We start from the raw sequence: 27503 nt of genomic DNA, 5'->3' as shown, positions 1-27503 counted from the left end.
TGGGGATGAAGACTGTGAGCCCCCCGTGGGACAACCTGGTCACCTTGTAACCTCCCCTAGCACTTAGAACAGTGCTTTGCACATAGTAAGCGCTTAATAAATGCCATCATTATTATTATTATTAAATGCCCTTCTTAAATACCCTACTTCCTTCTATCTGTAATATACTTTAGATTTCTGTAATATAGTTAGGTCTGTCTTTCCGGCTAGATTGTAAATTCCTTAAGGAAAGAGATTATGGTCTAATTCTATTGTACTTTCTCCAAAACTTGACGAAATACTCGGCACACAGTAGGTGCTCAATAAACATTATTGATTGATTAATCAATTAATTGATTGATTACTTTATCACAAACACTATACTAAGTACCTACCGTATGTAGAGAGCTGTACCAGATTCTCGGGAGCATATCACAGAAGTAATTTGATCTGATTGCATTATATCTATCCCAGGGCTTAGCAATTGTTTATAAATAATTGTTTATTGTTCTCTTGTATTCTCCCAAGTACTTAGGACAATGCTCTGCATACAGTAAGCAGTCAATAAATACAACTGACTGACATTGGTAATGCTTGACACATTGAAAAGCAATCAATCAATGTTATTTACTGAGCATTTTCCATGTGCAGAGCACTATACTAAGCACTTGGGAGGGAACAATATAACAGAATTGGTAGACATGTTCCCTGCTCACATCAAACTTACAAACTAGAGGGAGGGCCTGGGGGGCCCTGGTTTCTAAACCTGGCTCTGCCACTTGCCTGCTGGTAGACCTTGGGCATATCACTTCCCTTCTCCAGGCCTCGATGTCCTAAAATGGGGATTCAATTTCTGCTTTCCCTTCCCCTTGGACTTGAGCCCGTGTAGGACAGGGACTAAGCCCAATCTAACTGTCTTGAATTTACCCACGTGCTTAGCTTGGCAATGCTTGGTACAGAGTAAGCACTTAATAATACCATCATTATTACTCTCAACCCTTAAATCCTTAGGTCCAAGTTGGGCACTGAGGGAATTCCCCCCGACACAGGTATGATTCCTTCATACCTTCTCCCCATCACCCTTTAGAACTAAACTGACTGACAGACTGTGCCAGGATTGTCCCGGAGTCACCAATCGATGGTATTCATTGAGCACTTACCGCATGCAGAGCACTATGTAGTAGATGGAACATGGGCCTGGGTTCTAATTCTGCTCTGCCACTTGTCTGCTGACTGGGCAAGTCACTTCACTTCTCCGTGTCTCAGTTTCCTCATCTGTAAAATGGGGATAAAGACTGTGAGCCCCATGTGGGACAGGGACTCTGTCCAACTTGATTTGCTTGTATCCACTCCAGCACTTAGTACAGTGCGTGGCACACAGCAAGCACTTAATACCAGAATTATTGGTATTACTAAGTACTTAGGAGAGTACAATATAACAGAACTGGGAGACATACTCTCTGCCCATAGGAGGATACAATCTAGCGGGGGAGGCACACATTAAAATAAAATATTTTACATTCCCCACCATCCTCATTCCAGCCCAATCCGCACTGGCAGATGGATGACCTGCATCTTCGGTAGGCGGGAAGTTTCTCCTTAGATATCGCTTTCCTCCTGGCCTCCCCCAGCTCTCTGGTTCCTGGGGCAGCCTTCCAAGATGGTTGCTGGTTCCTGCCCTTTCCCATCCTGCCCTGCTGTGGGGTCAAACCTTCCTCCATCTGCTCCCCTTGTCCCGGCCCGATCTTGGCGGCGTCCAGCTGGTGCTGGGGGGTTTAGGGAAGAGGAGGAGCAGCACGCTGGGGGACACCGGATCCCCAACAACAGGGCAGGCCACCGTTTGGAGAGGAGCCGAGCCCCAACCGGGCAGAATATGGACCCCGCCTGGGTGTGCCCAGGAGGAGAGAGCATGGAGAGGAGTAGATTAAAGTGTGGCTGACTGTGGGCTGATTCACCCCCCGGGACAACTGCCCTCTTTGGGGTAGGAGCTGACGCGGCACCTGGGCTCGGCTGCTGGGAAAGGTGTCTCCCTGCCAAGCGGGCAGTGCTGGGAAGGGAGGGGGCAGGGGAAGGGAGGGGGCTGGGAGCCTCACGAGGTCCCCTAGGAGGGGTCCTTGGCCCGCGGCAGGGCCCAACTGGGTTACCCGTCTTGCCACCGACCCCTCGCCCAAGTCCTGGCTCTGACCTGGTACTCCCTCCCTCCTCAAATCCGACAATTACTGTCCCCCAACTTCAGAGCGTTACTGAAGGCCCATCTCCTCCAAGAGGCCTTCCCTGACTAAGCCCTCCTTTCCTCTTCTCCCATTCCCTTCTGTGCCACCCTGACTTATTCCCTTTAATAATAATAATAAAAATAATAATTATGGTATTTGTTAAGCATTTACTATGTGCCAGGCACTACATTAAGGTCTGGGGTGATCCAAGCAAATCAGGTTCGACACAGTCCCTGTCCCACGTAGAGCTCAGTCTCAATCCCCATTTTACAGATGAGGTAACTGAGGCACAAAGAAGTGAAGTGACTTGCCAAGGTCACACAGCAGATGAGTGTCAGAGCAGGGATTAGAACCCACATCCTCTGACTCCCAAGCCCGCGCTGTTGCCACTAGGCCATGAAATTGTATTTACTGAGACCTTACTGCACGCAGAACACTGTGCTAAGTGCTTGAGAGAGTATGCTATAACAGCCAGATTTCACCTATTGCTTTAGAGAAAGGGAAACTGAGGCATCAAGATGCCTGGAACTCAGGAGCCCTTCAGAGCAGAGAAGTCAGGTGCTCTGGCACTGATTCCAATTTCCTGGCACAACCCTGAGGGCCTTTCTGGTGCCATGCTCCTCCCTGGCTGGAAAGTGTACCCGACGCCCACCCTGCCCTGTTTTGCCCTGCCCTGTCCTAGGACAGGCTGGTCTCTCCGGGGCTGGCATGGCTGGAGGGCAAATCTGCCCAGGAAAAATGTTGGCTCAGCTGGAGCCATTGCCATGAGACAATCCCAAATCTGGGCATTTTCAGGGGTGGGGGGCAAAAAGGGGGTGGAGCCAGGGGGAGAAGCTAGAGAGAAAGAGCTCGCAGGCAGTGGGGGGAGAAAAAAGATGAGGTACTTGGTGCTGTCATCCTAATCAATCAATCAATGCTATTATTATTATACAATTAATAATTGTATTTACTGAGCATTTACTGTGTGTAAAGCACTGTACTAAGCTCTTAGGAGAGTACAATATAACATCAAACACATTCCCTGCTCCCGGTCTAGAGGGTTATTTATTGAGCATTAACTGTGTGCAGAACACTGTATTAAGCGGTCGGGGGGGTCTGGTACAACTGTAGACTTTGTAAGCTCATTGTGGGCAGGGAATGTGTCTGTTTACTGTTGCACTTAGTACAGCACTTAGTACAGTGCCCTGCACACAGTAATAATAATAATAATGGCGGTATTTGTTAAGCGCTTACTATGTGCAAAGCACTGTTCTAAGCGCTGGGGGGATCAAGGTGATTAGGTTGTCCCACGAGGGGCTCACAGTCTTAATCCCCATTTTACAGATGAGGGAACTGAGGCCCAGAGAAGTTGTGACTTGCCCAAAGTCACACAGCAGACAGTAAGCGCTCAACAAATATGATTGAATGAACAGAGTTGGAGGACACGTTCCCTGCCCGCCATGAGCTTACCGTCTAACAATAATACTTGACACATAGTAAGCATTTAACAAACACCATAAAATAAACTGAATGATAATAATAATGATGGCATTTGTTAAGTGCTTACTATGTGTCAAGCACTTTTCTAAGTGCTGAGGTAGATAAAAGGTAATCAGGTTGTCCCACATGGGGCTCCAAGTCTTAATCTCCATTTTACAGATGAGGAAACTGAGGAACAGAGAAGTTAAGTAACTTGCCCAAAGTCACACAGCTGATAAGTGGTGGAGCCGGGATTAGAACCACAACCTCTGACTCCCCATGATCTTTCCGCTAAGCCATGCTGCTTCTCAAGCCAACCCAGAGGAAATAGTGTGAGCGGGAGGGAGAGGAAGGAGGATGGAGGGGAGGGGAGAAAAGCAGGGATTTGTGGCTTGAAGGCTCTGGAACTGGGGTAGCAAGAAGGCAGGGGAGGTTGTTGGGAATTCTGGGGCAGAGAGGAGGAAAAGAGGAGCTAGTGAAGCAGCGTGCCTAGTGGATAGCGCTTAGCACAGTGCTCTGCACACAGTATGCGCTCAATAAATACGATTGAATGAAGGAATGAATGTTAGAGCCCAGGTCTGGGAACCAGAAGGGCCGGACTTCTAATCCCGCCACTTGTGGGCTGTGTGACCTCAGGCAAGTCACTTCACTTCTCTGGGCCTCAGTTCCCTCCTCTGTAAATTGGGGGTGAAGACTGTGAGCCCTGTATGGAACATGGATCGGGCCCAACCTGATTACCTTCTATTCATTCAATCATATTTATTGAGCGCTTACTGTGTGCAGAGCACTGTACTAAGCGCTTCAACTCCCAGTACTTAGTACAGAGCCTGGCACACAGTAAGTGCTTTAACAAACACCATTTTTTTTAAAGTCTCAGGGATGGAGGCTGGGGGCTGGCACCAGGAGGTGCAAGGACAGACTGGCTCGGGGAGACACTGCCCATATGGCCCCAGAATTGCTGGAATGGAGGCCTGAGTACCCACACTGAGTCCAACCGGATTAACTTGTATCTACCCCAGTGCTTGGCACAAAGTAAGCACTTAACAAGTACCATAATTACTATCGCTGTGGACTACCTTCCTTCAGTCATATTTATTGAGCGTTTACTGTGTGCAAACCACCGTACTAAGCGCTTAGTATTGGAAGTGGGTCACGAAGTGGAGCGTAACTGTGTCTTCCAGGGCCCTGATGAGGGGAGGGCATGCCATCTTGCATGCAAAGACACAATCCTACCCTCAGGCCTCTGGGAGGACTCCCCAGACAGACCTCGGAGAGTCAGGTAAAGGGCACACCCCTGCCAGCCGGGTAGAGAGGGGCGGGGCAGCCTCCGAGGTGTGAGAGCCCTCTGCCTTCTTTTCCTCATTCCTGCCTCGGGAAGGGAAGTCCCGGAGGGGAGAAGCGCACGTGTCCCAGAGAGGTGCAGAAGAGGCAGTTGGTGGGGTCAGCAGAAAGCAGGAGGAACTCACCTTCCAGCTCCCTGGAGGGGCCGGGGAGGAGTGGGAGAAGCAGGAAAAGCGAAGGAGGTGGAGGCATGTTTGGGCAGGAGGAGAAAAATCAATCCATCATATCTGCTGATGCACTGTACTAAGTACTTGGGAGAATTCAACGGACTGTGTCCAACCTGATGATCTTGTAACTACTCCAGCGCTTAGTACAGTGCCTGGCACATAGTAAACGCTTAACCAATAGCATAAAAAAGAGACTGTGAGCCCCAGGTGGGACACGGACTGTGGCCAACCTCATTATCCTTGTATCTACCTCGGCGATTTCTATTTGTTCTGACGATTTGGACACCTGTCGACATGGTTTGTTTTGTCGTCTGTCTTCCCCTTCTAGACTGTGAGCCCGTTGTCGGGGAGGGACCGTCTCTATATGTTGCCGACTTGTGCCCCTTGCCTGCTGGATGATCTTGTGTAATTTCTCTGTGCTTCAGTTTTCTCATCTATAAAATGGGGCTGAAGATTGAAAGCCCCATGTGGGACATGGGCTGGGTCCAACCTGATTAGCCTGTATCTACCCCAGCGTGGCTGTATGTCAGCCACGTGAGAAGCAGCGTGGCTCAGTGGAAAGAGCAGGGGTTTTGGAGTCAGAGGTCATGGGTTCAAATCCCAGCTCCTCCAATTGTCACTTGTACTTGTATAATTGTAACTTGTACTTCCCAAGCGCTTAGTACAGTGCTCTGCACACAGTAAGCGCTCAATACGATTGAATGAACTGTCAGCTGTGTGACTTTGGGCAAGTGACTTGACTTCTCTGGGCCTCAGTTCCCTCATCTGTAAAATGGGGATTAATGTGAGCCCCTCATGGGACAACCTGGGCACCTTGTAACTCCCCAGTGCTTAGAACAGTGCTTGGCACATAGTAAGCACTTAATAAATGCCATCATTATTATTACCCCACTGCTTAGTACAGTCCCTGGTGCAACCCCAAATATCCTTATCATTATTATTAGTTACAATTTGCTGAAAAACAGCAAGATTCGGAACATACCTGTCTGATAATCCGTGGGGGCGGTCTCCATGGGAGCCATCACTGGGCACACTACCCAGCGGAGAGTACAGGGCAGCGAAGGACATACAAACATCTGCACCCAAATACACCATAAATCCCATTCCCATGCCCAGTGCGGTATTTAGGGCTCTGCAAGAAATCCTTCTGGCAAATGATCATGCAAATGAGAAGCAGCATGGCTTAGTGGAAGGAGCCCGGGTTTGGGAGTCAGAGGTCGTGGGTTCTAATCCCTGATCTGCCGCTTGTCAGCTGTGTGACTTTGGGCCAGTCACTTCACTTTTCTGGGCCTCAGTTACCTCGTCTGTAAAAGGGGAGTGAAGACGGTGAGCCCCAAGTGGGACAACCTGATTACCTTGTATCTACCCCAGCGCTTAGAACAGTGCTTGGCACATAGTAAGGGTTGCTTTGCACATTGTAAGCGCTTAACAAATACCATCATCATTATTATTATTTACCAAATACCAACATTATTATTATTATTATTATCATTGGGCGCCCTCTAGGGGATCTAGCGGCACCCTGCATAAAATGGTCCCCTTTTAAAAAATGGTATTTATTAAGCGCTTCCTCTGTCCCAGGCACTGTTCTAAGCGTTAAGGTAACAATAACAATAATAATAACGATATTTGTTCATAGTTTACTGTATGTAAAGCACTGTACTAAGCGCTAGGGTGGGGGCAACCAAATCCGTCCCACGTGGGGCACACAATCTCAATCCCCATTTTACAGATGAGGAAACCGAGGCACAGAGAAGTGAAGTGACTTGCCCATTGTCACCCAGCAGACAAGTGTCAGAGTCGGGATTAGAGGAAGCGCTCAATAATTACGATTGATTGATCGATTGAGCCAGGTTCTAATCCCGGCTCTGCCCCTTGTCCGCTGTGGGACCTTAGGCAAGTGACTTCACTTCTCTGTGCCTCAGTTACCTCGTCTGTAAAATCTGTGGGTCGCCTGTGGGATGGGTTCACCTTGATTGGCTTGTAACAACCCCAGCGCTTAGTACAGTGCCGGCCACAGAATAAGCGTTTAACAAGTTGAAAACATGAAAAGGGCGGAGGGAGCCGGGTTCTGACTCACCCTCCTGCGGAAGGAAAGGCCAGGCTGTTCTCGCAAACCACCCACCTCCCCGGACCCCAGGGTCCCAACCTTAAAGGGCCAGCTCCCCCAGCCCTCAGGGAGACCCCTCCTCATCCCAGGACCACCACCCTAACCCTTCCCACCAAGATGAGAACATTTCCTATCTGTTAAGCGTCCCCAGCTGTCCCGGGAGCTGTCTATTCTGTGGCCCAAACAGCCTCCCTGTCAGCCCGTTTCCTCTCAGTCTAACCGCAAGCCATCCTGCTGCATGCTTAACCCATTTCCTCTCCTCTGGCCAGAGCGGAAAGTCCGTCACCAGCCCGTGGCCACTCTTCAGCTACTTGAAGGCCGGTTTCAAGGTGGCCTTTCGCCTTTCTCTGTGTCTGTATTTTGTTATAGAGAAGCAGCGTGGCTCAGTGGAAAGAGCGCAGGCTTGAGAGTCAGAGGTCATGAGTTCTAATTCATTCATTCAATCCTATTTATTGAGCGCTTACTGTGTGCAGAGCACTGAACTAAACGCTTGGGAAGTACAAGTTGGCAACATATAGAGATGGTCCCTACCCAACAGAGGGCTCACAGTCTAGAAGGGTCTTTGCCACTTATCAGCTGTGTGACTTTGGGCAAGTCACTAAACTTCTCTGTGCCTCAGTTCCCTCATCCGGAAAATGGGGATTAAGACTGTGAGCCCCCCGTGGGACAACCTGATTACCTTGTAACAATAATAATGGCATTTATTAAGCGCTTACTCTGTGCAAAGCACTGTTCTAAACTCTGGGGAGGTTACAAGGTGATCAGGTTGTCCCACGGGGGGCTCACAGTCTTAATCCCCATTTTACAGATGAGGTAACTGAGGCACAGAGAAGTTAGGTGACTTGCCCTAAGTCACACAGCTAATTGGTGGAGCTTGTATCTCCCCCAGCGCTTAGAACAGTGCTTGGCACATAGTAAGCGCTTAGCAAATACCAAAATTATTATTATTACTACTCTCTCAAGCGCTTAGTACAGTGCTTTGCGCACAGTAAGCGCTGAATAAATACGATTGAATGAATGAATCCTGCAGCCACGTCGGGCCCCGGGGGCGCAGCCAGGGAGCGCCCTCGTGTGGCTAAGAGGGAGACTGCAGACTCCAGAATCACCGGGCCTCCCTCAACAAATTAAAACATTTTTCTTTTTCATGGTATTTGCTGAGCGTTTACTACGTGCCAGGCGTTATACTAAGCACCGCGGTAGATACAAATTAATCAGGTTGGACCCAATCCATGTCCCACGTGGGACTCAGGAGTCTTATCCAGATTTTACAGATGAGGTAACAAAGGCCCAGAATTTAAGTGACTTGCCCAAAGCCACACAGCTGATAAATGGCACAGCGGGATTAGAACCCATGACCTCTGACTCCCAAGCCCGGGCTCTTGCCCAAGGTCACCCAGCAGGGAAGTGGAAGAGCCGGCAGGGGAATCTGACCACCAGAGAAGCAGCGTGGCTCAGTGGAAAGAGCACGGGCTTGGGAGTCAGAGGTTGTGGGTTCTAATCCTGTATCTGCCACTTATCAGCTGTGTGACTTTGGGCAAGTCATTTAACTTCTCTGTGCCTCAGTTAACTCTTCTGTCAAATGGGGATTAAGACTGTGAGCCTCACGTGGAACAACCTGATTACCTTGTATCTCCCCCAGTGCTTAGAACAGTGCTTGGCACATAGTAAGCGCTTAACAAATACCATCATTATCGTTATTATTATTATATTGTACTCTCCCAAGCACTTAGTCCACACAGTAAGCACTCATAAATACGATTGAATTGAATTGAGAACCTCCCTTGATGTCACCTCCGGGTCGAATGTCTCCTGGTCCTGGGGTCAATCCAAACACCTGGAAACTCCAGGTTGGGGCATAATAATGATGGTATTTTAGTGCTTTCTATGTGCCAAGCACAGTTCTAGGCACTGGGGTAGATACAAGGTAATCAAGTTGTCCTACATGGGGCTCAGAGTCAATCCCCATTTTATAGACGAGGTGACTGAGGCCCAGAGAAGTTGTGACTTGCCCAAAGTCACACAGCTGACAAGTGGCGGAGTCTGGATTGGAACCCATGACCTCTGACTCCCGTGCTCTTTCCACTAAGCCACGCTGCTTCTTGCATGGTCCTTCACCCCCTGCCAGAGGTTCCTATGAGGGCAGGGGTTTGAGTGGGGGGCAGGCAAGAGATTCTCTGTCTCTGAAGCTGGCACTCCCATGCCTTGCAGGCGGGAGACCCCGGGCCCAGCAGGGATGCGCCCATCAACCTGAACCATTACGCCACCAAGAAGAGCGTGGCAGAGAGCATGCTGGATGTGGCACTCTTCATGGCCAATGCCACGCAGTTGAAGGCCGTGTTGGACCAGGGGCCCACCTCCCAGCACTACACCGCCCTCGTCGCCCTCATCGGCGTCTCCCTCCTCCTCCAGCTGGCCATGGGTGTCCTCTTCATCATCATCGGTGAGGGGTTGGGCCCAGGGAGGGGCTCGATCGGCACAGAAAGGGCTGGACCAAATAGACCTCATATACCTTAGGTGGGCCTGGGAGGTGGGAGACCTGGGTTCTCATCCGGGCTCCGGCAAGCCAGTCAGACAATAGTACTGAGTTATTGATAACTCAATAATAATGAGTTATCATTATTATATATAATACTGAGGAAGTAATAATACAGAATAATAATACTGAGGAAGTCTCCCCCTTCTAGACTGTGAGCCGGTTGTTGGGTAGGGACCGTCTCTATATGTTGCCAACTTGTACTTCCCAAGTGCTCTGCACACAGTAAACGCTCAATACGATTGAATGGAGTGCTTACTGTGTGCGGGGCACTGTACTAAACTCTCGGGAGAATACAATATAAAAATAAACAAATGCACTCCCTGCCCATAATGAGCTTACAGTCTAGAGGGGCAAGTCACTTTACTTTTCTGGGCCTCGGTTTCCTCCTCTGTAAAAAGGGGACTTGATACCTGTTAATAATAATAATGATACTATTAAGTGCTTACTATGTGCCAAGCATGGTTCTAAGCACTGGGGTAAACACAAGGTAATAAGGTTGTCCCACGTGGGGCTTAGTCTTAATCCCCATTTTACAGATAAGGTCACTGAGGCACAGAGAAGTTGTGACTTGCCCAAAATCACACAGCTGACAAGGGGCAGAGGTGGAATTAGAACCCATGACCTATGACTCCCAAACTCGTGCTTTTTTACTAAGCCACGCTGCGTCCCTAAGCTGTTCTCCCTCCCCTTTAAACTGGAAGCCCCGTGTGGGAGTGGGTCTGATCTGGATGTCTTTTTTTCTACCCCTGGCACCGAGTGAGAAGCAGTGTGGTCTAGTAGATAGAAAAGGGGGCCTGGGTGTCGGAAAGACCACCAGCGTCTGTGTGTGTGGTAATGGGGTGACTCCGGGGCCCTGGTCTCTGCCCGGCCTCTCCCCACAGCCCGCATGAACCTGAACGAGGTGTCCAAGCAGCAGAGGTTGAACCACCTGAACAATATGGCCACTGCCCTGGTCTTCGTCACGGCAGTCATCAACATCTTCATCACAGCCTTTGGGGTGCAGAAGACAGGGTTCCCCCCTGCACAGCCCACCCAAAGAGCCTTTTGAGCCCAGCCCAGGTGAGGGGCGACAGGTGGGAGCAACAGCTGAGGGTCGGGGGGAGGAGGGGCTTCCCTTTCCCCCAAAAGGGGGCTGGGCTCCTGGCACAGATCGGCCACTCTTGGGTCAATCCACACTCCTCCCTCTTGGCCTCGGTTTCCCCATCTGAAATTTGGGGGAGTGGGTGAGCCTCACTGCTCCTCCGGAAAGGGGAGGGGAAGAGCCTGAACCCCAGTTGTCTGGGGGGACCTTCAGATCTCCCCTCCCCCTGAACCCACCTCCCCTGCTCCCCCCCGCAGGTGGTGGGGCTGAAGTTGCCAAGCCTACTTCTTCATCAGCCCGGGTTTGGCTTTTCTCTGCCCGAGACAGAGACACCTTCCTCCTCACCCCAGCATACAGAGGTGCCCCCAGACCCCACCACCCCTGGGTTCCAGCTTCTGTCTCCCCCATCTATCAGGGCTGGACTCCAGCCTCCCTCCTCCTGCCCAGGCCCAGTCGCTTCTGAGAGAGGAAGACCTCTGGAACCCTCTGAGCCAAGCCCCCAGCCCCATCTGTTGGCACCCTCCCCCAAACAGCGCCTGTCCCACTTAGCCTGTGAGCCCTCCAGGGAAGGGCAAGGTTGGTGCTGACCATCTCCGGATCCCCGTCCACCTACACTCGTTGGGTGGGCTGCTTTGGTCCCCCAAAATAAACGTCAAAGGTGTCGTAAGCCGGCCCTGTCCCTACCCCGACAGGAAATCACAGCAGATGGATTTCTAAGAAGATGCAGGTCTTTAATCCACACCCCCAACCCCCACACCCCACATCCTCACCCCCACCGGAGGCCTGGGCCATTCCTCCCTCCCCCTCCCCTCTAAGGCAGGTAGCACAAGTAACAGCCAGAGAAAGGCCAAGGGGTGACCAGCCAGGGACAGGGGTGGGGTCTCCCCTGTGAAGGGAGAGGTGGCCCCCCAGTTCAGGGAAGGTCTCCAGGAGGTAGGGGTCTGGGCAGAATGTCAGAGGTACTGATTCTGGCGGAGGGATGTCCGGAAGGCACTGAGAATGGCCAGAGAGTTGCCCAGAAGGCACTGGGTCTGGCCAGAATCAGAGGAAGTAGATATGACCAGAAAGAAAACTAAGAGGCACTGCCTGGGTATAGCCAGGGAGATTTCCAAAAGGCATTGTGTCTAGCTGGAGAGTCAGAGAAAGTGAGTCCAATCAGTGAGGTACCCAAAGCGTGCTGGGTCTGGGTGGAGAGATACCCAGAAGGCACTGAATCCGGGTGGAGGTATCCAGAAGGCACTGGGTGGAGAGTCAGAGGATGTGGGTCCAGTTGAAAGGAGGCCCGGGGTCCAGGTGGACGCCGAGAGGAAGCGGGGCCGGCTAGAGAGATGTCCAAAAGGCACTGACTGGGTCCTGCGGGAGAGTCTGAGGAACTGGGTCCAGCAGCAGAGATACCCAAAAGGCACTGGGGCTGGGTAGAGATACACAGAAGGCACGGGGTGGAGAAGCAGAGGAAATGGGTCTATTCGGAAATATACCCAGAAGGCACTGGGGAGAGGCAGAGGAAGTGGGTCCCGCCAGAGAGATGTCCAAAAAGGCACTGACTGGATCGTGCCAGAGAGTCAGAGGAAGTAGCGCCAGCAAGAGTTACCAAGACGACACTGGGTCAGGTTGGAGGATACCCAGAAGGCACTGGGTCCGGACGGAGAGTCAGAGAGACCTACTGCCCAGGCCCCACTCAGTCTTGCCTGGGTTAACCTCATCACCAGGGGCTGCCAGTTTAGCTCTGCCCCTCGTGGCCCCAAGGGTGAGACAGACTAGGGCACTGTCGGGGGGAAGGGGGCACAGGGATGAGACACAGCCCCAGGCACTGGGAAGAGGAGGGATGTGGATTAAGCAAGGGGCCCGCAGAGACCAGGCCCTGGGTATGCCCTGTCCCAGCTCTGACCACCCTCACAGTCCTGGAACTTTCCTGAGGAGCCAGTGGCCCAGCTTGGGAGCCAGTGAGACCCCTACCCAGGCACCCAGGGTGTGATTGGGTTAGTGTCGTAAAAAGGTCAGATGGCCCCTGGGGGAGTCGGGGAAAGGGTCAGCCAGGACAAGGAGCCTTTCCCTTGCCCTGGCCTCCAATGATGTCAGTTCGTCTGTCTGTCCAGCCTGGGCTCAGGGGCTCGGTAGGATGCCAGGGGAGGGGGTGGTCTCTGCTGTGATCCCACACCCCCTCTACAGCAGAGATGGTAGCACTGGCCAGTAGTTCTGCTGGCAGCCTGGGCACCTTCCTCCCCCTGGGCCCAGCCAGGGACAGAGTGTGTTCTATTATGCCTGGCTCCCACCGAGGCCCCCAGACTGGGCCAGACCCCTCCCCCCCAATGCACGCACACGCACATGCACACACACCCCCCCCCCCCCCCCCCCCCCCCCCCCACTGGGGCAGCAGGGTTGGTTGGGGCCCAGCTGAAACCCCCTAGGCACTCTGTCCTTGGAGGGAGCGGGGCTGGCAAGGGATAGCAATGACCGCCCCTACCCTAACCCACAGCCCAACCCCTCCAGGAAGCAATAGGGGCCAGGTGGGGGGCACCCACAACAATGCCATGTCTGGAAAAACTCGGAGTTGAAGGGGTTTCAGCTGCCTTCCCCGCCCCCCAGGAGGTTGTCATGGTGCCGGAGGATCCTCAGAGGGGCACAGGCTGGCAGGCAATCTGATCTCACCTTGCCTCTTCCTTGTCACCTGGTCTCCAGGGCCTAGCAGCTAGCCCCACCCCTTTTTTCCGTCCCCCCTCCCCTCTGTCCTCCCTGCCCGGGAGGGTGGGTTCAGGGCTGGAGGTGGTCCAGAGGTGGTTGGCTCCAGCCCCCGTTTCTCCATCTCCATTCACGCTCCGTGGCCGAAGGCGTGGATCCAGGGGCCGGGCCCTGGGCAGTGGGCAGTCAGGGTTGGTCCGAAGGGTCAAGGGGCCCTCATCTGGCGGCGGTTCCACATGCCGCGCTTGGAGTGGAAGCGGTGGAAAAAATTACGCAGGGCGAGGCGCTCCACCTCCAGGCCGGCCTGCAGGATCCTGCCGGGAGTGGGTGGGCGGGCGGGGAGGGTGGAGAGGAAGGGGGAGCTGGTACCGGGCACGACCCATCCAGGAGCTCCCAGTCCTGCCCACCCCAGAGGTCCCAGAACTCCCTGGTGTTCAGGCCCCAAGCCTGCCCAGGTAGCACCTGTCCAGGAACTCCAAATCCTCCCCACTCCAGCAGTCCCAGAACTCCTTAGTGTTCATGCCCTAGCCCACCCCCCAACCCCACCTCCAGTCCCTTCCCCAGCCCAGCCTGGGCAGTACCTGTCCAGAAGCTCCCAGTCCTCCCCGCCCCAGCGATCTCGGAACTCCCTGGTGTTCATGCCCCCGACCTTGTCCAGGTCCGACTTGTAAATGCCAAGCAGGCCAAAGCCATTCACCTCCCAGTAACCTAGAGCAGGAACGGGGGCCAGTCAGGGTGGGCCTCGTGGAGGAGGGATCCCAGAAAGGGAGGTGGCCACAGAGGAACGGCCCAGCATTCCCTGGGAAGGCTGGTTCCTCTTTGGAGAGTGGTCTGGGGGTTGTGGGGGGCAACCAGCTAGACCCAAGCAGGGAAGGTGAGGGGGCCCACCTCAGCCCAGGGGACTTGGGGACTCTCCTGGGACTCTGGGCCCCCTCCTCTCTCAGATCCAGGGGGCAGGGAGTGGATGGGTGAGTGTCTGCTCACCCTCAGGCCAGTGTGGGGTGGCCCCACAGTCCAGGCGCATCACCATGGGGGCGAAGGCCATCCGGCCCTCCACGCAGTGCTTCCGGATCGTGTCCGTGATCCCGGCCGGGAACCGGATGTGGAGGTCACATAGGAAGATGATGCTGTGGGGGTCCTGGGGGTGGGGAGGACCAGACCCATGGGGTCAGACTGGAACAGAAGCAAGGAGGCCCTTCCATGCGTGTGTATGTGTGTGTGGACATATGCAAGCCTGCTGTATCTCCCCCGGCCCCCCATGCCACAGCCCCCACACCTCACTTATCTCTTCTGCCTCTGGCTCCACTCCCTGTTGAGGGCAGGTCTGGGCCCTTCCCTTCAATTCTAGGTTCCCGAGAGCCCAGAACAGGGCTCTGTACACAGCGGACACCCAATACACAAATCCGCTCCCAGCAGGCCCCAGTACAGTGCTCTGCTCAACAGTAGGGGCTCAGTACAGCACTCAGCTCATAGTAGGCATCTGGACGAGTGTTCTAATCATGGTGGGCGCCCAGTACAGCTGGGCCCAGGGGGTGCTCAATAAGTGAAGATGAATGTGGTGGGGAGGATTCTCTCCCACTGTCCGGATTCTCTCCCATTGTCCCAGGAGCCCTTACCTTGACCAGGTCCACCCCAGCCTGCAGTCCCGCCGACCGCTCGAAGTTTCCCGTTAGCTTCAGGTACTGGTAACTGGAGGAGAAGAAGGGGAGGGAAAAGTCAGGTCTCGGGGTCCCCACTGGGCTGGGAGGTTGGCCTGGGATTCTGTCCTGTAGTGGTCTCACTGGATAGGGGGAGCAGCAGAATCAGATGAGGGCATAGCAGAACTGGACATGGGGAGAGGCAAAATCAGGTTGGGGAGCTCTGGAATTGATTGAGGGAGTGGAGGACCCGGATGGAAGTGACAGAACCGGATGAGGACAGCGGCCGAGGTGGACCAGGGGGACGGCAGAACCAGATGGGGACGGTGGTGCAGAGGGAGGGCAGGAAGACCGCCTCCCCTTCCCCCACCTGCGCAGGTGGGACCTCTGGAGGGCTGCCTCAACATCCATGTCATCGCTGCTGTAGTCGGTGAGGATGACGTTGATGTGGGGGTCCCTGGTGACCCAGGTCAGCTCCTCCATGTCGCGGATAAACTGCTCCACCCATCGTGCCTGGTTCTTCACTGTGGGCGGGAGAGCGGGATCAGTGAGTCGGGAGGCCTGAGCCTGTCTGTTCACAACCCCTGGCAACCTTGGGGTAAGGAGGGCATCACTGCCAGGCTCTTCCTCCTCCCCTCCTGAAGGTAGGCACCCACCCCCATCAAAGACAGATGGGTCCATTCCCCATCGCTGGGGCCTCTTAGGACCCTTCTGACTGCTGCTCCATCCCCTCACCATCCCCTCTCTGACCTCTCACCCAAACAATACTCTCCACCTACTCGTCTTAAGGGCATCAGACCCTGAGCTTTGCTAATCTGTGCCAGCTCCGTGGTCTGTCGGGCCCAGGTCTGTCTCTAGTAGAGACACAGAGATGCTTGGGAGAATGGGGCATCGGTTGTTCTCCTGGACGCCCCTTGCCACAGGTAGGAAAGGACCAACCACCCCCAACTCTCTCCTCTCCAATCTTGACTCTCCCCCGGTGACCCAGCACAGACCATCCAACACCCCCGTCTCTCCCCTTTCCATCCCCAACTCTCCCCTCTCCAACTGCAGTGCCCAGTGAGCACAGCTCCTGCCCCAATCTCATGAGCCCATTCTCGCCCCGTCCTACCGGGTACGATGAAGTGCACGACCGCCTGGTGGTTCCAGGAGAAGCCCTGGGGCCAGCAAAGCTGAGGCTCCGGGGGGCCCGAGTCCAGCGAATGGTGGGGTCTCCACTGCCGCCGCGCTCTTGCTGGGGCCCGCCGGCCGCGCCCCTCCGGCTGGTCAGCCTTGCCGGGCCCCTGCCAGCTGCGGGCAAAGATGAACTCCGAGAGTCGCACGGGCCGGCCCTCGCCCATGCTGCCGCGTTCTAGAAGCTCCAGCTCCAGCAGGTAGCGCCCTCCCCGCAGCTGGTCCTGATGCTTCTCCACGTTCACAATGCGCTGCAGCTGGTATCGCCTGTGGGGCAGGAAGGGAAGGGGCTGGAGACCACGGCACCGGGATGCCTACCTACTTGCCCATAAGGTCCCGGGCACGGGGAAGCTGGCCCAGCGTGATGACCCATGGCTCCAATCACAGGTTAGAGGGACAGGGAGGGATTCAGAGGGATGGTGAGGGATTCAGAGGGATGAAGAGGAATGAAGAGGGATATGGGGGGATGGAGTGGGATTCAGAAAAATACAGGATAGAAAGGGAAACAGAAGGATGGAAAGGGAAACAGAGGGATGGAGAGGGAAACAGAGGGATATGGAAAGATGTGTAGGGATACAGAGGGATAAGGAAGGATACCGAGAGATACATAGTGATAGGAGGAAAGGGGAGGGACACGGAGGGCTCCATACACCATGTCTCAACATGTGCGGTCCCAGGGAGGGCTAAGGTTGAGCTCTGGGCATGCCCGCTCCCAATCCCAATTCCCAGCTCCCCCACCCTGCCTCCTCAACTTTACCCCCGGGTCCTCTGGCTGAGTTTCCTCAGGAAGACGCGGGCCACCTCCAGGGCCTCCCGCTCTGGCAGCAGCACATTTCCCGACGTGTTACAGTTGAGATCGATCCAGTCGGAGCGCTGAGCCTGGAAGTCCAGCGGCCTCATGCTGAAAGTCTGGGCCCAGCTCACCGCCGGGTCAAACAGAGGCACATATTCCAAGTCCTCTACCTCCTCGTCCGCCTCCTCCTCCTCCTCCTCCTCCTCTTCCATGTGCTCGACGCCGCCCTCCGATGCAGCCCTCCCGCCCCCGCCCCCCGCCACAGCCCAGGGGTCCCGGACGCTGTCTCCCCTCTGCTGCTCCTCAATGTATGAAGCCACCCGGTTCAGCCACTGGGCCCGCTCCAGAGTGGTGCGCCCAGGCTCCGGGGGGAGACCCAGGGCCCTGGTGGACATAGGAGTTGGGTGGGTCTGTCTGTGGGCAGGCTCAGGGCTGGGAGGCTGCTGCCCCTCCCCTTGCCACGCCTGTAGTGGGGCTCTGGACTCCATGGGGTGCAGGGCAGGCATCGAGGACCCATGCCGAAAGGACAAGAGCTTCCGCCTGCTCCTGAAGGGGGTGGCGGGGACGTCCAGCCCGGGTGTCGAGATGTCCTGTGGGGCCATGGGGGTTTGGCTGCCAGGGCCGGTGGTCTCCTCTGGCTGCTCGCCATAATGAGGGTCTCTGAGGAGCTCATCCTCTGCTTCTATAAAGGGCACAGCCGGGATACCAGTGAGGATGGTGGGGAGGGGACACGGGGAATGGGAGGATGGGGGAAACATAGGGACATGGTGGAAGGAGACCATGAGGGTGGGGGAGATGATGGGTAGAGGTGGACATGGGGACCAGGAAGATGGGGGAACCCAGAGGGATGGGGCCAAGGGGGACTGTGGGGATGGGGAAGACCATGGGAGTCCATGAGAGAGAATGAAGATCACAGACCCAAGGGGAGGGGAATCTACCTAGCTGCTCCGGCCCCTTCCAGGGCTCCAGCCCCCGCCTTGAGGGCTCGTCGAGCTTGATAAATTTCCGGAAGCCAAATCTACATGAAGGAGAAAGGCCGGGAGAGCCAAGTCAGGGGGTCTGTCTCTGCCTGGATGCCCCGGCCCAGTCTTGGGTCCTGCAGACCACCAGCTCACCAACAGCTCCCAGACAATAGGGGCCCCTTTCTGGCAGCTTTCTCCTTTCCCCACCCGCTCAAGCTCAGCCCCCAATCTAACCTAAATCCCTCCTGCTGCAATAGAGACTTCTCTCTCTCTCTCTCTCCCTCCCTGACTCAGGTGAATCCTCTGCCTCAGGGCTGGGGGAGGGAGTTAGATGATGGGGCACTGGGCCAGGAGACGCACCTGTCCAGGAAGTAGGCATTCTCCTGGTAGAAACACTTGTTCTGGGTGTCCATGTGACTCAGACGGGTGTAATCATTGGGGTAAACGAAGGACAGGTGGACCTGGGGTTGGGGGGATGGGACAGTGGGGTGAATCAGCCCATCAGTTGGGAGCTTAAACTCCAAACCCACCAAGAGAGGGCTGGGCCCAGGGGGAGCAAGGAAAAGGGGGCAAAGTGGAGAATGACTGTTCATTTCATCTGCTCTAGATGGGCAGGGAGTGGTGGGTTCTGGGAGTGCCACCCAGGTGCTGCCTCAGAAGTCAGCACATTCGCCGTGGGCCTGCAGCTATTTGCAAGCCTGAGTAAAACACAAGAATCGCCAGTTGGCTTAAGGGAAGCAGGCTGGAGGGATTGATTTTTGGGAGAGGGATGGGGGGCTGGCCACAGCTGCCGGGGCTTGGGGGTGGGGAGAAGCTGGAGGCCTCTCTCGCCTCCCCCGCACTGGGCCACCGGGACATTGGACACTTACGAATTGGAGCCCCTGGTAGCGCTGCAGTGGGAAGCCGCTCACAAGGTAGCTGGGCTTGTAAACGCACTGGGGCAGGATACGTCGGAGTTGAGAGCGGGGGACCAGCGGCCCTGGAGGAGCCGAGGGGGAGACGGGGCTGCCATGCTGGTCGGGGGAGGGGTCTCCCAGCACCCATGGGCCCCCTCCCACTCCCACCACCGGGGAAGGCTGTGAGGGTGGGGCGGCCCGAACTTACTTCTGTATAGGAAGTCTCTAGGGTCCGGCCGAAGCATGTCGGCTGGGTGCATCCGGTCCCCGGGAAGGGGGCCGGGGGCGACCACGTGGCTGGCCACCGTCTGTGGGATGTGGGCCACCTCGTCCATCCTGAGAAGAGTCTCATCTGGCCACCGGGAGACAGGATGAGGGAGGTGTGGGTCAGGAATCACAGCTCTGGGTGACTCTAGGGGTGGGGGGTCCATCTCGGTGCCACCCCCAACCTTCCATCCCACACATGGAACACTGATCCCGCCCTCTACCTAACCACAGCTCCCTGCAGCCCAAATCTCCTCCTCCACCCGTGGGCCAGGCTACTAGACAGTGCCCTGGTTCACACCAGCTAACAGGTGGGGCCCAGGTCTGGCCTTCTCTGGCCCGAGGGCCCCTCGATTCTCCTACCTCCAGTTCCTTGTGGGCAATGAACATGTCTACCAAATCTGTTATATCAGACTCTCCTAAGTGCTTAGCACAGTGCCCTGCATACAGTCAGTACTTAATAGATATGACTGATCGCTGGCTGCCCCCCCCACCCCCCCACACCTCATCTGCTTCTTTTCCTCCCCTCCTCATAGTCTGGCCACTCTCCCCTCACCCCTTCTTGGCTCTGGACTCGCTCCAGACACGTCCAGCCCCCCAACCTTCCTACCGGAGCACCCCGCCTCCTGAATCCCGCCTGAACTCCGGCCAGCAGGGAGACTCACTTGCAAAGAGCGATAGGGCCGAGGAGTCGATAATGGAGAATGAGGCTCCGGGGAGATTCTGGCGCCACTGGAAGAGGAGAGTCGGGGGCTGAGGGTTGGGGGTGTGGCAGGAAAGGGGGGTCAGGGAGCTCAGGAGACAGGGAGCCATTGAGGGAGGGGTCGGCAGCAGGGAGCACTTACCGCCACTTCCACGTGGTCTGTCCCCTGATGATCTTGCTTGTGCAGTACTTCGAAGTAGTATCTGTGAGAGGCCAGAAGGCTGGGCCAGGGAGGAGGAGGAAGAGAAGGAATATGAGGGGGGCCCTTATTCCTCTTCTCATCCACTGTATCTCCCCAACACCCACTCCTCCTCCTCCTGCTGCCTCCCTGCCCCCACCAGCCTTTAAGGCCTGTGATGGGTCTTTACTGCCTTTTCCCATCTTTCCTGGCCTGCTTTGTAACCTTGGGCAAGTCACTTAGCCTTTCTGGGCCTAAGGAACCTCATCTGTAAAATGCTTGCCTCTCTCCCCAGCAGAGATAATGGGAGGATAAACAGAATACGTGCTGTGAAAGCACTTTGGGATGGTCAAGCGGGGTGGTTGAGTGGGTAGAGTCAAGAGACCTGGGTTCTAACCCCAGCTCTGCCACTTGCCTGCTACGTGACCTTGGGGAAGTCACTTCACTGAACCTCATTTTCTTCATCTGTAAAAGGGGATTCAATGCCCAGTCTCCTTCTTCCTTTGACTGTGAGCTCCACAAAGGACAGGAGGACTGGATCCAATCTAACTGCCTTGTATATACTTAAAGTTTTAGCAAGGAGCCGGGCACAGAAACGCTCAGTGGCAGAGTGGATAGAGCATGGGCCTGGCAGTCGGAAGGTGATGGGTTCTAATCCCTGCTCTGCCACTTTTCTGCTCTGTGACCTTGGGCAAGTCACTTCACTTTTCTGCACCTCCGTTAACTCATCTGTAAAATGGGGATTGAGACTGTGAGCCCCATGTAGGATAGGGACTGTGTCCAACTTGATTTTCTTGTATTCACCCTAGTGCTTAGTGCAGTGCCTGGCACAGCAGCGTGACTCAGTGGAAAGAGCAAGGGCTTTGGAGTCAGAGGTCATGAGTTCAAATCCCGGCTCTGACAATTGTCAGCTGGGTGACTTTGGGCAAGTCACTTAACTTCTCTGTGCCTCAGATACCTCATCTGTAAAATGGGGATGAAGACGGTGAGCCCCAAGTAGGACAAACTGATCACCTTGTAACCTCCCCAGTGCTTAGAACAGTGCTTTGCATGTAGTAAGCACTTAATAAATACCATCATTAAGTGATTAACAATTACCACAATTATTATAATTAGATACCACTCATTACTCCCACAATAGTAGGAACTAACCACCAGAGGGCACCCACAGACATCCCATCAGCCTAATAATGGCATTTATTAAGCGCTTACTATGTGCAAAGCACTGTTGTCTCCAGCACCCACAAGGCTGAGTGAGTTTGGGGCTCAGCATCCCTCGTGCCTCAATTTCAGGGATCTGAAAGTGGGGAGACGGGTCTTCAGGGGTGGATGCCAGGGCCACTCACCTCACAGGTCGGGAAACCTGACTCCGGAACTTCCCAAACTCTCCAGGGGCAGTCCATTCCTTTCCGGTCTGTGGGCAGGGGCAGGGCAGGGTGCAGGAAACGGGAAGAAGATAGTTAGGAACTGATCTGTTTGAAAGCAGTGGGATGGAGCAGACGACTGCTCAAAATCTTTACCAGCCTGAGAAGTCTGGGATCCTGGACCTCTTCCCCTGGCCGGTTTCATGCCTCAGTTTACCCCAGTGGAAAGCAGGAAGAATGAGGGGGTGGGGGGTCATGCCAAGGTCAGGGACATGCCCAAGGCCTAGAAGGTGTGACCCTGGATCCAGTCTACTTGCTCTTGGAAGCAGTGTGACCTCCTGGAAGAACACGGGCCTGGGAGCCAGAGGACCTGGGTTCTAATCCGGCTCCACCACATGCCTGCTGTGTGATTTTCGGCGAGTCACTTCACTTCTCTGTGTCTCAGTTCCCTTATCTGCAAAATGGGGATTCAATACCTGTTCTCCCTCCCACTTGGACTGAGAACCCCACCTGGGTCCTGATTATCCCATATCTGTCCCAGCGCTCAGTACTGTGCTTGTCAAATAGTAAGTGCTCAACAAATACCTTAATTATTATTCTCACCTCACCCACTGCGGCCAGCAGCTGGAGGCCAGAGACCTGGTCATCGGGGCTCAGCCAGAATTCTGCATTGTTGTCGGCAGCGATGGCAAACTGGACGCTTCCTGGGCAGGAAAAGGAGGGGAGAGAGGTTCTAGGGGTGACTAATCCCCTCCTTTCCAGCAGTGAACTCACCTCTGGCAAGGCACGGGGGTGGCCCCCCAAACCTCTCAGACCAGCGTAACCAGGAGCCCTGCCTGATCCTCAGCCTCTGACTCAACCTTGGTCCCCTCCCCACCTCATGCTAGGTCTCAGTCTGCCCGCTTCGTAAAGTGGGAGAATGATCCTAACAGCCTCAGAGAGTATGAGATGGGGATGGGGCCTTGGAGAGCCAGAGCGGAGGAGGCCTGGGGAAGTCCTCACCGTCCGCGAAGGGGTGCAGGTAGCCGAAGATCCGCAGCCCGTAGTTTGTCCAGTCAGGGGCCACGGCCAGCTTCTTCAGCATGGTGCGGGTCTGGGGGTCAAGAAAATGGGGGAACCAGGGTTGGGGTGGACGGGGACCAGAAATGGAGGCAGGGGAGATGCAAGAGAGGATGTATTTGTACTCTGCCCCATCACGTCATGTGGCTAAAGCACTCCAGCTTTAGCTGGAGGAGTGGCCACAGGCTGTTGCTCAGCTCTCCTGCCAGGTATACCCCCGGACCTTCCTGCTCCTCCTCCACGCTCCCCTGGGCCGGGGCCTCTGGCTGCTGCCATCGCTACCACCTCTAGCTATAGACATTTAACCCACAGGGGAAAGCACATGGAGGGAGGGGGGCACTGCCTAGGTCTAGGGGTGAGTGTCCATTCTGGGACACTGAGGAAGCTAAGGATGGAGATGGGAGAGTCAGGGAAGGTTGGATGGTCTGGGCTGGGTCACTGGAGGGAGAGTCAGGGGCATTGGCTGGTCCATCCTTAACCACACTAGTGGACATCCTGGAGGGTGACCAGCACCGGCACCTGACAGGTGGGCTGGAAGGGGGCCGACTCAGGATGCACTGCAGGTGGCCTATGATGGTGATTCTGATTATTATCACTCAGCTTAAGAATCAGCCAGGCACAGCTCCTTTGTAACCCTCTGGCACAAGGCCAGGAAGCATCCTCTGCCACTCTTCTCCCTCATCGCCATGGATTCGGTACTAGGAGAGTCACAGGGTTGGGAAGGGACCTTGGGGTTTCCCGGAGACAGGTTGGTCGGGGAACGCATTGGGTAGGGTCAATTTCAAGGGCCGGAGAAAATCTCTGCTGCCTGGAGGGTTTAGGTCATCGTCCGGCCTGGCTGACAGAGTAACGGGCAGTGGCAGAGGCAAATGTGAGTTCCCTTCTCCTGGAATCCCCATCTTGGGAGAGGAAGTGGCCAGTGGTGGCAGCACATCCTGCTCCCCGGGCCAAGGCCCAGGACTCCCATTCCCTGCCTGGCAGGTCCAGGGCAGGCCGAGTTGGCACCCGTGGGCACTCAACGGGTGCCCCCCAGCTGAGCAGCCATGAGGAAAATGGTATCTGCCGAGAGGATGATGATGGGGGACAGATCCTGGCTGTGCCTGGCAAGGGACCAACCTCTGCTCAGGATGGGGTCTGGTGGTGGGGGTGCTGGCAAATGGACCGGTGGGAAAGGAGAATCCGGATCTTGGTCCCTGGGGCTGGGCACTGGGGGGCTTCTCGGCGAGGACAGGGCCTAAGCGAAGCCGGGTAACAAACCCAGGTGAGCCCAGGGTGAAGTGATCAGTCTAGCTTCCTCAGGCCATGGAAACACCAGGTGCTGTTTTCTATGGAATGCGGGCCACACTGCAGGCATACACATACACACACATGCCAGGTGCTTTCTATGCAAAGCTGGCCACCCAGCAGGTGTACACACACACAACCACACACCCAAGTACTTTCTATGGAATGCTGGCCACACTGATTGCACACATACGCACACCAGATGCTATGAAACACTAGCCACATTACGTACATATGCGTGTGCACACACAGACACACACACCAGGTGTTTTATGTATATATATATATATATATATATATGTCTGTCTTCCCCCTTTAAACTGTAAGCTGGTTATGGGCAGGGAACACATCTGCCAACTCTGTTGTACTGTACTGTTCCAAGCGCTCAGTATACTGCTCTGCCCACAGTAAGCGATCAATAAATTCCACTGATTGATTGATTTCTGTGGAACACTGGGCACACTGCATGAGCTCATATACAGTGAACCCCCCACAGACAACAGGTGCTTTCTAGAGAACCCAGAAAACTCTCAAATACCAATGGTTAATTGGAACCCTGGCCACATTCTGTATACACACTGCTCGGGCACAGATATGTACACCCCAGGTGTTTTGTACGGAACGCTGACCTCACTCTGTACACGCCCACCCCGCGCCCCGATTCCTCTGAGCTGATTGCTGACCTCAGACAGGAAGGTTCTGACTCAGACCTCCTGGCTGTCAGCAGAGAGAGCAGAAGAAAGTGAGGAAAGAGATGCCCCCCCTTCCCAACCCTGGGAACGCTCCCTACCCATCCCCAAAATCCGGGGAGAGGGAATGGAGGTTGTAGGGGCCGGACTGGAGGCTAGGTGGGGGGCAGACTGAGGCAGTGGAGGCAACAGGGCCACGCGGGGGAGTGAGACAGGCAAGTCACTCACGTGAGGGAAGAGGGGGAAGTGTAGGTTTCTCCTGAGCTGCCGGATGGAGCCCCCACACCAGTCTTCAAACACGTGCAAGTTGGCCTGGCCCTGGAACTACACAAGTGGAAGAAGGCCCAGGTGGGAATGAGTGCTGAGGGCGGGGTGGCCAGCGCTAACTGCTGGCCTCCTGTCCCCTTGTCCTGGGCAGCCCCAGGCAGGTGGGAGGGACACTGGGACCAGGTGGGCAGCCAGCAGCTCAAGCGCTGGCCCAACCCAGTCCTGTGGGACTGACCGGATGTCCACCCCGAGCCCCCCTATGGACCCATCCTGGGGGCATGGCCAGAAGCCATCTCACCAGGGAAGTGATGATTAAGAAAGCACTATTGACCCTTCCTCCCCATCCCCTTCCTCAGACCGGCACCTCCCCAACCACCAGCACAGCTGTCTGCTGATGAAACTCGACTCTCCCGGCTTCTCCAGGGCTTCTCCCAGCTCCTGGAAGCGGGAAGCAGCTGGGAACGTTGGAGGGAAGGAACTGCCCCCCATCCCACCCCCCAAACCCATAAAGTGCCCGCCTCACCCCCCACCCTGCACCGAGGGGCCAGTCCCAAGGGGCAGGAGGCCTCAGTGGGGCAGCTGTGGACAATGAGGCAGGGTCATCTAGCATGGGAGTGCCTGGTCTGTTCCCAAGTGAGAGAGGTGGAACTGGCCAGGATGGAGGATGGGAGCGTGTTTCTGGAGTCCTACCTCGGGGTTCGATTTTCCTCTACGCCCCCTTTCCCCCTCAAGGGTTGGCTGGGACCAGTGCCCGGCCCCGAGAGGCAGCCCTGGGCGGTCAGGGAGAGATGGTGAGGAGGAGACTCTCTCCCGCATGGCTGAGGTTGAAAGGTTGGGGTAGTGGGAGGTACTGGCTCTCAGAAGCTGGGGGGCTAGGAGCGAGCCCCCCCTCCACCCAGGGCAGACCCAGCCCTGTTTCCCGTCCAGCTTCCTGGCATCTGCCGGCCTCAACGATGCAAAGAATGTGGGGCCCCGAGGGTGGGCTGGGTGGGGGAGAGCTCTGGGGAGTGGAAGAAAGGGGGCTTTGTGCCGGGGTGTGGGAAGTCCTGGAGCAGAGTTCAGAAGGCTCCTCTGTCTTGCCTGAGCTGCCGCCTCTGCTCCTGACACTGAGGCCAGCCTCTAAGTTGCAGCTCCCAGCCTCCCAGCTCCAGGCCGGTCCTGGAGTTCCAGTTCCTGGAGTGGAGGCCGAGTGTGGGGTTCTGGCTGTCAGAGTTGAGGCCAGATTTGTAGTTGCAGCTCCCAGAGTGGAGGCCAGGCTTGGAGTTCCAGTTCCCAGCATGGAGGACAGACTCAGAGTTTTAGTTCCCAGACTGGAAGCCGGGCTCAGAGTTCCAGTTCCCAGAGTGCAGGGGACGGCAGAGGCCGGGGTCTGGGTGACGCCCACCTAGGTGGGGTCCGGATTGAGGCTTGGCACTGGGATCCCCTTTTCCTGAGGCCTGAGCAGCTGGAGCTCCTGGGATCTCAGCCACCCCCCTTCCCCTCACCCTCCTCCTCTACCCCACCAATCCAAGTGGCAGATCCAGACGCCCAGGGCCCTGCTCTACCAGCTGCACCCTCTCAGCCTGATCCTCTGAAAGAAATCAGGCTGCCGGCCCTCACAAGTAAAACATGCCTTGTGTGGGGCCGGTGGGGCTTGGCATCAGTGGGGGAGGGAGGGGGCCGGGCTTGTTATTGGAGGGAGAAAGTCTTGAGGACACCTCTTGGCTTTGGACCAGAGGGTGGAGTATTGTAAGTGACCTCGGATAAGGCCCTGTCCCTTCAGACTAAGCTCGCTGTGGGCAGGGAATATGTCTGTTCTATTGTTCTTTCCCAAGTGCTTAGTTCAGTGCTCTGCACACAGTAAAGGCTCAATAAATACAATTGATTGATTGATTGTGTCTTGGTCTCCCCCACTGTGCAACAGTGGGGCAGGTCACTCATTGGGGTTGGTTGGTGGTCAGGGGGGTGGGGGTCCCAGGGAGCTCGTGGATGGAGCATTGACCCCCAGTTTGAGCAGACAACCCAAGCCACTGATACGAAGACCCTCCCCCATTCCTGACCCTGCCCCCTCAGCAGGAGAAATGGCTCAGCCAGGGTACAGTCTGGCCCATCCATCTGTCAGGAGTGGCCCCTGGGGCCCACCCACCTTGGGAATCCAGGGGGCTGGCTTGTTCCACCTCAGAAAACCATCAGTGGGGCTGCTCTCCTCTCTCGGGGTGTCTAGGTCCTAACGTGGGGGAGAAGAATGAATTAGGTGAGTGGGGGCTCGGGGAGGGGGCTGGACGGGGGAGGGTTCTGAGGAGCCTCCAGAAGGCAGAATGGAGTCCAGACCCAGGACCCCTGGTCAGGGGTGGGGAAGCTGGGTAGTGTGGAGGTGGGGCACAGGAAACCCCTTTACCTTGGGGTTTGGGCGCTGAGGGGGAAAGAACTGGAAGTTTGGATCCTCGGGTGGGATGTTCCGATTGGCCATAGCTCTGGCCAACTCCTGCCAGCTGTCATAACCTGGGAGAGGATGGAGATGGAGACACAGAGACAGACAGAGAGAGAGAGATCAATACAACCAAAGGCAAAATAACCAGGAAGAAACTGAATCCTCTCCCACTCAACTGTGTCTCCTTTCAAAGTAAGAAGTGGAGACCCAGAGAGGTTAAGCAACTTGCCTAAGGACACACAGCATTTCTGTGGAGGAGA

General features: G+C 55.5%; 2 protein-coding genes across 2 annotated transcripts in view; one reads left to right on the top strand and one right to left on the bottom strand.

Moving 5' to 3' along the window:
- The window catches only part of NINJ2 (ninjurin 2), a 35848-nt gene extending 24357 nt beyond the window's left edge, over positions 1–11491 (top strand). Inside the window, exons 2-4 of the mRNA XM_038767854.1 lie at positions 9477–9708; positions 10686–10863; positions 11143–11491. Of these exons, the coding sequence (XP_038623782.1) occupies positions 9477–9708; positions 10686–10852 (399 nt within the window). The 3' untranslated portion in view covers positions 10853–10863; positions 11143–11491. The remainder of the gene's footprint in view (positions 1–9476; positions 9709–10685; positions 10864–11142) is intronic.
- A 1765-nt stretch (positions 11492–13256) lies between these two features.
- B4GALNT3 (beta-1,4-N-acetyl-galactosaminyltransferase 3) overlaps positions 13257–27503 on the bottom strand; it is a 37490-nt gene continuing 23243 nt past the window's right edge. The window contains exons 2-20 of the mRNA XM_038767853.1: positions 27211–27314; positions 26959–27039; positions 24795–24890; positions 22537–22627; positions 22138–22238; positions 21517–21584; positions 20135–20213; positions 19955–20021; positions 19234–19377; positions 18999–19108; positions 18490–18590; positions 18106–18185; positions 17132–17849; positions 16313–16641; positions 15572–15725; positions 15181–15253; positions 14549–14702; positions 14146–14272; positions 13257–13878 (exon numbers count right to left, since the gene is read on the bottom strand). Coding sequence (XP_038623781.1) covers positions 13770–13878; positions 14146–14272; positions 14549–14702; positions 15181–15253; positions 15572–15725; positions 16313–16641; positions 17132–17849; positions 18106–18185; positions 18490–18590; positions 18999–19108; positions 19234–19377; positions 19955–20021; positions 20135–20213; positions 21517–21584; positions 22138–22238; positions 22537–22627; positions 24795–24890; positions 26959–27039; positions 27211–27314 — 2786 coding nt within the window. The 3' untranslated portion in view covers positions 13257–13769. The remainder of the gene's footprint in view (positions 13879–14145; positions 14273–14548; positions 14703–15180; positions 15254–15571; positions 15726–16312; positions 16642–17131; positions 17850–18105; positions 18186–18489; positions 18591–18998; positions 19109–19233; positions 19378–19954; positions 20022–20134; positions 20214–21516; positions 21585–22137; positions 22239–22536; positions 22628–24794; positions 24891–26958; positions 27040–27210; positions 27315–27503) is intronic.

The sequence above is a fragment of the Tachyglossus aculeatus genome, chromosome 27 (assembly GCF_015852505.1).
Source record: "Tachyglossus aculeatus isolate mTacAcu1 chromosome 27, mTacAcu1.pri, whole genome shotgun sequence".
In the NCBI taxonomy this organism is placed as follows: domain Eukaryota; kingdom Metazoa; phylum Chordata; class Mammalia; order Monotremata; family Tachyglossidae; genus Tachyglossus; species Tachyglossus aculeatus.
The sequence above is the reverse complement of the archived record's forward strand: the minus strand, read 5'-3'. Positions and strand labels throughout refer to the sequence as shown.